Here is a 10,320-nt window from a genome sequence, read left to right as displayed (position 1 = left end):
ACAGGGGGCAGAGCCACAGCCTCCCTATCCGCCCTGCTCTGTTCGTGACAGGGGAAGGCGCCCCAACCCCCTGATTCGGCCCTGCTCTGTGTCTTATAGGGGGGAGCTCCCCAACCCCATGATCGGCCCTGCTCTGTGTGTGACAGGGTGGAGCTGCAACCTCCCCATCGGCCCTGCCCTGAGTGTGACAGGGGGTAGTGCCCCATCCCCCTGATCAACCCTGCTCTGCGGGTGATGGGGCAGCACCCCAACCTCTCCATCGGCCATGCCTTGAGTGTGACAGGGGGCGGTGCCCCAACCCCCCAATTGGCCCTACCCTGAGTGTGACTGAGGGTGGCATCACAACCTCCTGATTGGCCCTGCTCTGTGCATGATGGGGCGGTGCCCCAACCCCCTGATGGGCCCTACTCTGTGCATGACAGGGGGCAGCGCCCCAACCCCCTGATCCACCCTGCTCTGTGCATGACAGGGGGTGGTGCTGCAACCTCCCCATCGACCCTGCCTTGAGTGTGACAGGGGGCGGGGCCCCAACCCCCCAATTGGACCTACCCTGAGCGTGACTGAGGGTGGCATCTCAACCTCCTTATCCGCCGTGCTCTGTGCATGGCAGGGCGGCGCCCCAACTCCCCAATCGGCCCTGCTCTGAGCCCGACCAGGGGCTGTGGGGCAGGCACCTAGGGATTGGACTTGCCCTCTGCCACCGGGGAGTGGGCCTAAGCCAGAAGGTTGTTATCTCCTGAGGGGTCCCAGACTGTGAGAGGGCACAAGTGGGGCTGAGGGACACCCACCCTCCCCCCCGCCAGTGCACAAATTTTTGTGCACCAGGCCTCTAGTCTTATATAATAAAGAGCAAATATGCTAATTAGACTGAAGAGCAGAACAACCATCTGGATGACCTTCCGGGTGAAACCTGGGCTGTGAGGGCCGGCTTAGGCTGGCAGGACTGCGAGGGCCGAGCCTCTTGCATGAATTTTGTGCATCAGGCCTCTAGTAAACTGATAAATCTTAAGGCCATTCCTGAGTTGTGTGAGCCATTCTAGCAAGTTATCAAACCCGAGGAGGGGAGTGTCAGATTTATAGCCAGCTGGTCAGAAGTACAGATGGTTCAGGACTTGAGATTGGCATCTGAATTTGGGGCAGTTTGGTGAGACTGAGCCCTTTAATGCGTGGGATCTGATGCTAACTCCTGGTAGATAGTGTCAGAATTGGATTGAATTGTAAGGACACAACTGGTATCTGACAAAGCTGGAGAACTGGTTGGTATGGAAAACACCCACATAATTGACTTCAGAGGTGTTATGAGTAAAAGCAACCCTGAATCTCTTAAGCTAGCTAAGAATGGGATTTTGGCTATTTACCAGATTATTCTTTATACCTTTTATATGTTTGAAATATTTCTTCAAATGCTCTTTAGACAGTGTGGCTGGGGCATGGTATCGGATGTATGAAATAGCGCAGCATAGATTCAGAGGTGAGCAGAGTCCAGCAAGCTCACAGGTTTGTTGGCATGGAAAGGATCTGGGCTTTTACCCCAAGGCTAATGGGCAGTCATTCAGGGTTGTGGAGCAGTCTGGCATTTTGCAAAGTGCATTCTAGGCACCTTGTGAAGAATGAATCGAGGGGGCATACGTGGAAGTTGGGAGACCACTTATGTATGGCCTTCCTCGGGGGAGATAATGGGACCATTATTCATATTTCAGCATCCAGTACAAGGTAGGGGACATAAAAGGCAGCCAGCAATGTGAATTACAGTATTATAACTGGAATTAATTCAGGGGTAGTCATACAAACTTTTTTTTTTTTTTACTGACACTAGTGGCTATAAAATTGGTTATTCCAAGTACAATTTTCATTTATTTCCTTACACAGCATCTTACTGTTTTGTTCAGTCTCAGTGCACATTTTAAAGTTCACATCTGACACTTGCCTTTCCCCTTTGCCGATTTGACCTAACAGCTCTCTATTTTCATCACAGCCTCCTGCTACATCCAGATCGACCTCCGAATGTCCCCCAAGGCCTTGCCTCTTTCTGTGCTCTGTGTGTTTCAGCTGCTGTCTTCTGAGGCTGCTCCTTCCTTCTCTCTATGTATCCAGGTGCGTGAAGACCTTTGCATTCTGGATCAGAACTAGCCTCTTGCAAACCATGACCAGCTTCGTTCCTCAAAGATCGCCGCCTGGGTTTTCCGGATATTTCAAATATTACTCCCAGCGGAGTAACCAGGAACTCTCAGCTTCCCCTCACTGCCCTGCCCAACTGCCCTCTCCCCACCTGCTCCTCAAGCCCAATTCACTGCAGCCTCCTTCAGTCCTCCCTCCATTGCCATCATTGTCCCAGATCCAAACCTGACTCAGATAGAAGTTCTCTGAGCTGCTTCAGCCCTAGTAGCTCTTGTCTTCCACACCTCGTCTTCCACCCAATATGAAGTTGATGAAATAAGCGAAGTCCCACCTTTGGACTCCGGGACTGCTGGTTCCTGCACTGTCCACTGTACCCCTAGCAGGGCTACAATGTCGCACCGATGAGCACTTGGGTCTTATTCTAATCCCATATTTAGGATTGACCCCAGTTCCCCATAAGGCCTCATTTCTGAAGACCTAGTTATGGTTCTGGACTGTACAAGTCCCGATTTCTCTCTTTGCCCCATGTTGTAGGTTCCCTTAAATTTCCTGAGGTTTTCTTAAATTTCCATTCTCAGTTCCCATTCTAGTTGCCAACTTATTTTCTGCAAGTTCTCAGTGAAGCCTGGAGCCCTTACTCTTTTTGCACCCACCCCTGTGGACTGTGGTTCCTTCAGGGAACCTGAGCTTCCAGATCCAGGGCTGTGCTGTTCTCAAGGAGAGAGATATGGGCTGCGCCATTCACTGTTGACCCACACTCTGTGACCCTCTCAGAGGCGCCAGTCAACCATTTGCCTGATGTCTGGACAGAGGTGCAGGGTCAGCATGGATGACAAAACCGTCTCCACCCTGGGAGCCGCCAGGTCCCTGCTCTTATTTGGAGCCTGCCTTCCCGCATCTCTGTCCTTGTGGGCAAGTCTGATTCTAGGTGCCAGCCCCACCCAGCCGTGCCAAAGGATTGAAACTTATATAAGATGTTCAGAGTTCCTTTCTGTTGAGGGTGGTAGTCACAGGACCGATCAGAGGAAGTATAGGCTTTCTTGTGTCTTTCTGTAATTAATTCATTTCCTTCTCTAAGGTGTATCCTGTTTTAGTTGGTAATTATTTGTTATTTTTTAAATCCACACCTGCACTGATGCATCAGAGTTGATTTTTCATCAATCATTTTAATTATTTCTCAGGGTTATAAAGGGCAATGCATGTGTTGAAAAATATTCTTGGAGTTAAGCTTGTAGTATTGCAAACTCAAAAATGGACAGGAAACATGGGAAATACGTAGTAAATGTTGAACAGTCTGAAAACCAACCGGTGAGTATTATTGCTCTACTTTAAAATTTTGCTTATGTGACAGTCTTGTTTTCAGCATTTAAGAGCAATCTAATCTCTTTACTACTATGCAGTCAATGTCATAATTTTGCATTCTTCTCTGAAAAGAAGAGTAGCCATGTATTATATATTTGCCTCAACTTTTCATGCTATATTCTACTATATTATACTTTAGAAATTATTTTATATAGTTACTGATATAAAGCATTAGAAATTTTCTATGACCACATGATATGCGAATAAATCTATTTAACTTTCTACATTTATCCTCTTCATTCAACAACTTTGGTTTCGTTTTGAGATTGTATTTTATGTATAATTTATAAACCTGTCAGAACTCAGATCTGTAGGTGTTTTGGAAATCCTGCTATTAATCCTGGATATTGTCTTTAGAACCTGAGAAAGAAATCCTCTAAATATTTCTACTTTGTACAAAAGTATAATCATTTGTCTATTTTAAAATGTCTTCCACCTGGAATCGAGCCCTCACTATATAGTTAAGTGCTTTTTATGTATCTGGTTATGTCTGAACCAATAATCTTTGATGGAAATGTGCTAAAAATTAAAATGGAAAGTTAAAATTCACTGCCTGAAGCATAAATGAAATGTTTTACCTTTGCAATTTGGAGCCGTGGGTCTCAGCCTGTATTCATCTCCTGCAGTGTAAGCCAAAGAGGACAGTCCTGTTGCTCCGTGTTAGTGGACTAAAAGGGTTCCCATAGGTGATTTCTGTCACCAGAAGAGAAGGGGCTTGTTCTTGAGTCACTGAACAAAGGCCCCACCTCAAGAATGTTCTCTTTGTCTCTTCTGAGTTTGAGATACTAAGATTGGGTCTTCAGGATGCTGGAACTTGCAAATGGGAAAAAAAAATCCATTTAGCCAAATATTCATCATTTTTATAATTTCTCTAGATAGCAACAAACTTGATGATCTTTACAGATATTTTCTTAAATTGTTTTTATAGCATGTATCTGGACAGCTGACTATTTCACTTTACTATGGACATTTAGAGCATAGCTGTAAATATATTTTTCTCTGAAGACTAAATTTAATAATGAACTTTAAGGGTTATTTGAAGATTATAAATCAAAAGAAAATAAATTTTGGTGTTTTGTTTTTCTGTTGGGATGTAGGAGATCATAAGTTAATCCTTATAAAGTTACTGGAAACACCTATAGAACTTTCTTTGGTAACTACCACTAATGCACTTCAGTTGCTTCTGGCCATTATTAACTAAGGCTGAATATTGGATTAAACATTATTCCCAGTTCTCCAACTATTCCAATTTTGTATAGAAACTCTGCCTGTACTAAGACTCAGAGAAACCTAACACAGTAAAAATATTACTCAGAAGCCGAGCCTAGATCATAGGATCTGCACCCTTCGTGTAGACACCACTTATCATCTTCCTTCTCTGAAAGGGATGGGATTCCAACAGGGCCAGAACATTCTGGAAAACAGGCCGGGTGAGTGAGTTTTACTTTGTTTGCAAAGTGTGTTAAAATATCATCAGCCTTTGGCAAATTGGGTAATAACTAACGCAACAGAATCAGCACTTAGGACAATAGGCAAGGTTGTTATTAAAGGTAAGTCCAACTTTGCTCAAATTTACCTGGTGAATAATATGGACTCGGCTAAATCTTAATAAAGCATAGAGCTGTTTTCTTTATTTCCTTGATATAACATTTAGAAAAATCTAACCTAGCAATCACTTTACTGCCGAGAGCATTTCGTCTTATCTATATTAAATAACAATGATTTATTTTTTGCACTGTTAATGACAGTTCCTAATAGACAAATGGCCACATACAATCCAGTTTGACAATTTTATGAAACTTACTGGTGGTTGGACTAGCCATTTTATAGCTATCTAGTAATGTGTTATTAAATCAACATGATCAAAGACAACTAGTAGTCGTAACAGTAGGAATGAAAACATGAATACTAATACTAACAACAGCAATAGCTAACACTTACTGAGTGCATGCTCTCTGTCTGACTGCTCTAACCCTGCGGCAGTTATCTACTCATAGATCCTCACAGCAAATCTACGAGTGGGTATTTTAGTGTCCTCCCTTTGCAGACGAGCAAGGAGATGTAAAGGTGCCTTTGACTCACAGCTAGAAAGTGTTATTATTCCATGAGTTGAAGAGCCCCGGATGATTCCACATTATTTTTAAGATGTAACAAAACTTTTGATCAAGATCCATAAATTCCTGAACCTATTCCTCTCTCATTCTCACTTTATTTTGTTCTTTGCTTCTTTTAGCACACCTCTTCCCCCAATGATCTCCCACTGAACTCACCCATGTTCAACCTGTATCACACCTTTTTCTCAACAACATTTTGTATTTATTGTATTATTTGTTAATGATGCACAAATCTGTTTTGTCTCCCTGATATAGGAGCATATAAATTCCCAGAGTAGAGACCTTTGCTGTCGTTGAGGACTGTTTTTACTCTGCTGTATGCCCAGTGGGAAGGCAGAAAAGCTGTATCACAAACTTGACAAATGGTTTGTCTTCTGTGTCCCTGTCCTGGGCTTGCGAGTTCCATTGTGCAGAGCATGGCATGGATCATGCAAAGTCTCTTTGTATGAACATTTTTATTAGTATAGTGTAGTATAGAATACATTATATTAATCTATTATCATACTTTAGTAAAACAATATACTATATGTAGTATAGTGGAATGAAAAGTACTCTAATCTTAACACTGGGAGGTATGGACCACAATGCTTGCTATATGTTTATTATGGGATAATAATGATAATAAAAGTAACAATAATAATTCAACTCTTTTTGCTTCAAAATCTCATTACCAAAATGACCATTAACAGGTTTTACCTGATAAGCTGCAAGCAGTTCTTTTTGTTTTTTTTCAGCTCTAACATTCTATTCCTTGTATGAAGAGATGCTTCTTCATACATGCTCCATCTACAGTAACTTGCAACATGAGGGTATTTAATACATGCTTGTAAAATGACGGAGAAGATGAGATGATACACATTTCTGATTTGGAACATCAGTCGCTTACAAAAATTGGTTAAAATATGTTGTTTAATAATCTGTCTAGATTTTTTTATTTTCATGGAATAATAAGAAAATATTTATTCATTTCAGAAGTCTTTATTCCTCTTAAAAGTCACACTATTGTTTATTTTTAACAGAGTTTAATTTGATAAATGTATCACCATATCTTCCTATTCACTTATGCTTTATCTCCACAGCCAATCACATGTTTAAATGACCAAGAGGTTCAGAGCTCCGCATGCTGGCGCCCACTTTCACGTGACATAACCTGTGATATCTCTTCCAACTCAACTGGGGTCTGCGTGGGCCCAGGAGTCCTTGGACATTCAGGATACCCACAAACAGAATCATCCCATACCCAGGTAATGTTGTAGGTGTTGCAGATTTTACCCAGGTTGGGATGTGCTCTATACGGGGATGTATTTGTTCTTTTCTTTCCCAGGAGATGTATTCAATCATTTAATTCACACACATTCATGGTAAGCCTTTGCTGTATTAGCTGTTAAAGTTATAAGTCATTGCGAGGCAGATCACAAGAAGGAAAATACTTTGTAGTCTCTGTTTTCAAAGGGCCAAAGTCCTAGTTGGGGACTGAAGTATTCACATATATAGAGAACATATGTGAAATTCAAAGGGATAAATATAAAGTACAAATGCGGGGTTGGGGAGGGGCAGAGGAGCGCATATGTTGGCAATGTGCAGCTTAATTCTCTAAATAGACTCCGGTGGGAGACTGGGTCATAGTTAAAGCCTGAAGGGTCCTACTCTATTGGTGAGCGCTCACTTTTCTTACATTGTTCCGGCTTCTGAACAGTGTTGGTGGCACTTTCTTTTGTCTCTTGTTTCTGACCTCTGGTGCGAATGACCTTGATATAGAAACCTGGCTCTGTCCTGCAGGTTTTTCCCACTGGCTTTGGAGACTGGACTCAGCTCCCCTTGGTTTGTGACCCTATTGGTCGGCTGAATGAACTTTACCTCAGGACTGTACCTCTCAATCTTCAGCCCTAGTCTTGACCTTGACTATAAATTGCTTATTCTGCTTGGAAGTTTGGCTGGGTTCCCCTGACTCTAGAATTCCTACCCTCTGTTACTTAATCTTGCTGTAGATGGCCAGTAGAAAGAGTCTGAGTCTTGTTTTTTTATTCTGGATTAAAATTATAATCTGCTTATACTGTTGCTGGGGCAATAGAAAAGAATGAATGAGCTCCACAGGGCAGAGTTAGGAAATCTTTCTTCTTGTTTGTGGAGATAAAGAAATTCATAGCATCGTAGAATTGAGAAAGACATCTGAGGTAACATCTGATCTGGTAGTTCTTAACCCTTACTGCATATTAGAATTAGGGGTTGTTTATGAAGTACCAATGGCTGAGCCCCACCCTAGACCAATTAAGTCAGAAACTCTGGGGGTGGGGTCCATGCATCAATATTTTTTAAATGCAACCAGTGATGAGAATAACTGACCTAGTCCCATTCTAACATCTTTAAAAATCAGGGACAATATGGCCTATGAAATCGAAGAGATTTGCCAGAATTCACATAACTGGTGATGAAATGACGAAGACAGGAGAACTTAGGTATCCTGTTCTCTGGTTACATGCACTTTATTTTAAGAAGCTGCTCTTTTTCAGTTTCTTTTAAAGGAAGGATTAGACTCCATTAAAGTGCCTTTGGTCAAGGTAAAGAAAGTATTTTTTCTAGAGCTAACTTGAACTTTGTGGTCCTCATTGCCCTGGCCTTGGTGACCCATGCCTTCATTGTACTCCTGCTGCCTTGGCGCTGCCACTCTTTGCACGAAACCCAAGAAATTCTGGGGCCCATATTTTGTAACACTCAATGTCTACTCTAGTCTGTCTATAAGGCATGAGTGTTATATTCCACTTCTTGAGGGTTTTACTCTCATCCAGGTAACAATATAATAAGCACTTTAGACAATTGAAAATTTACATACCTGACACTATGCCAGGCACTTTAGAAACACTTATTTTTATCTTATATTTCTTATTAGTTAGGTATCATTATCTTTATAAGGAAACTGATGCTTTGAAAGATAAAATTGCCAAATACTACACAGCTAATAAGTGGCGGAACCAAAATTCAACCCCTAAATTTTCTTGATTCCAAAGCTCTTGATCTTAATCCATATGCTACTCTGCATCCAAAATAAAAGTATTTTTGAAAACTAGTGAGATAGATATTTTTAGCCCTATATTTTAAGATAAGAAGATTTGAGGCTCAGAGAAGATAAGAAATTGTATAAGATGTCATAACTCTGAAATTTTAACACATCTCTCCAATTAAAAAGATTGCTCTCTTCCACTTTGCTTTGTTGACTAAGACTATTTACAATAAATATTTGCAAAAACACTGTAGAATTAATGAAGCATTCACTTTTGTTAATTCTTAAGGTAATCCTAGAAGTCACAAGCAATTTTATCACCAATTCATAAATGAAGAAGTAGGGACTCAGAGAAGTCAAACAATTTGCATAGGCAGAATGTAGATTTCAATACAGTGTTTCTAATCTCAAATCTCAGTGTTGTTTTTTTTTTTCTTTTAAACCATACTAGTAAATAACTTAATCTGTGATCAGGATTAGTGAGAAGTTAAGTAGGGTTAAAATGCAGATCACTGGAATGCTTCTACGGGGCTCTTTCCTTTTTAAAAAAGTTTTATTTATTTATTTCAGAGATGAAGGGGGAGAGGGAGAAATGGAAACATCAATGATGAAAAAGAATCATTGATCGGGTGCCTCCTGCACGCCTCACACTAGGGATCGAGCCTGCAACCCAGGCATTTGCCCTGATCTGGAATCAGGGTCACGCTCAACCACTGAGCCACGCCCAGGCGAGGGTGCTCTTTCCTTTGTGCACTTGCAGTCAGTAAGCCTGGGAAGGAGCCAGTGCACTCAGGTGGGTTCTCTAGGTCCCTCTGGTCATATTATGTCCTGAGCAGCTACCTCCATGCCAGAGGATGGAAGTTCTAAAGGGCTATTATTAGGATTTGATTCATCAACAGACTATGAATACTATTACTTTAAAAATTAGTAATATGCCAAGAACAATTATGAAAAAAAAAACCCTCATAGTGCATCATTCCTCTCCTGGTAACACAATCATTGATCAATACTCAGGCATTATTGCAAAAATAGGTGCCTGAGGAGATCATGCTGCCTTTGGGTGGTGAAGTCAACAATAGTAGGAGATATTCAGCAGATAAAGTTACTGGGCTTAGTAATAGATTCGGAAGTTTCAAGGATGACCGCTCAGTTCCAACTTTTGGAACTGAATGTAATAGATGGTGATGCCATTTAATAAAATGTGGGAGCTGCCCAGGGTTCACTGGGAAGATCATAACTTTGAGTTTGGATACAGTGACTCTGAGGCATCTTTGAGACCCAAGATGTGATGTCATGCAAGCATTTGAAGGTTGGAGAGGAGAGCTGGGCTGGACATAAACTTGAAAGTCACTCTGATATAAGTGGTAATTAAAATAATAGTTATGAATGAGAAAGATGAGAAAGAAAGCACAGTAACCAAATCTTGCCCACCACTACTTTGTAAATCTAGTTTTATTGGGATACAGTCATGCCTACTTGTTTACTTCCTGTCATGATAGTGGCAGACTGGAGTAGTGGTGGCAGAAACTGTATGGCTCACAAAGTTGAATATAGTTACTATTTGGCCCTTTACCGATAAAGTTTGTTGATCCCAGGTTAGAGTGAAAAGAGACAAGTGAATGTCAACAATAAAGCCCCAAAGTGGATAGTGAGCCTTCAAAAGAAACCGAGAAGATTCTAGGACAGTGGCTCTCAACCTTCTGGCCCTTTAAATACAATTCCTCATGA

General features: G+C 41.5%; 1 protein-coding gene across 1 annotated transcript in view; it reads left to right on the top strand.

The window, feature by feature from the left end:
- LOC102753686 (dynactin-associated protein) overlaps positions 1 to 10,320 on the top strand; it is a 15,372-nt gene that overhangs the window by 2,654 nt on the left and 2,398 nt on the right. The window contains 3 exon segments of the mRNA XM_006764608.1: positions 1,976 to 2,094; positions 3,310 to 3,426; positions 6,674 to 6,838. Of these exon segments, the coding sequence (XP_006764671.1) occupies positions 1,976 to 2,094; positions 3,310 to 3,426; positions 6,674 to 6,838 (401 nt within the window).

The sequence above is a fragment of the Myotis davidii genome, unplaced genomic scaffold (assembly GCF_000327345.1).
Source record: "Myotis davidii unplaced genomic scaffold, ASM32734v1 scaffold38, whole genome shotgun sequence".
Taxonomy (NCBI): Eukaryota; Metazoa; Chordata; class Mammalia; order Chiroptera; family Vespertilionidae; genus Myotis; species Myotis davidii.
The sequence above is the reverse complement of the archived record's forward strand: the minus strand, read 5'-3'. Positions and strand labels throughout refer to the sequence as shown.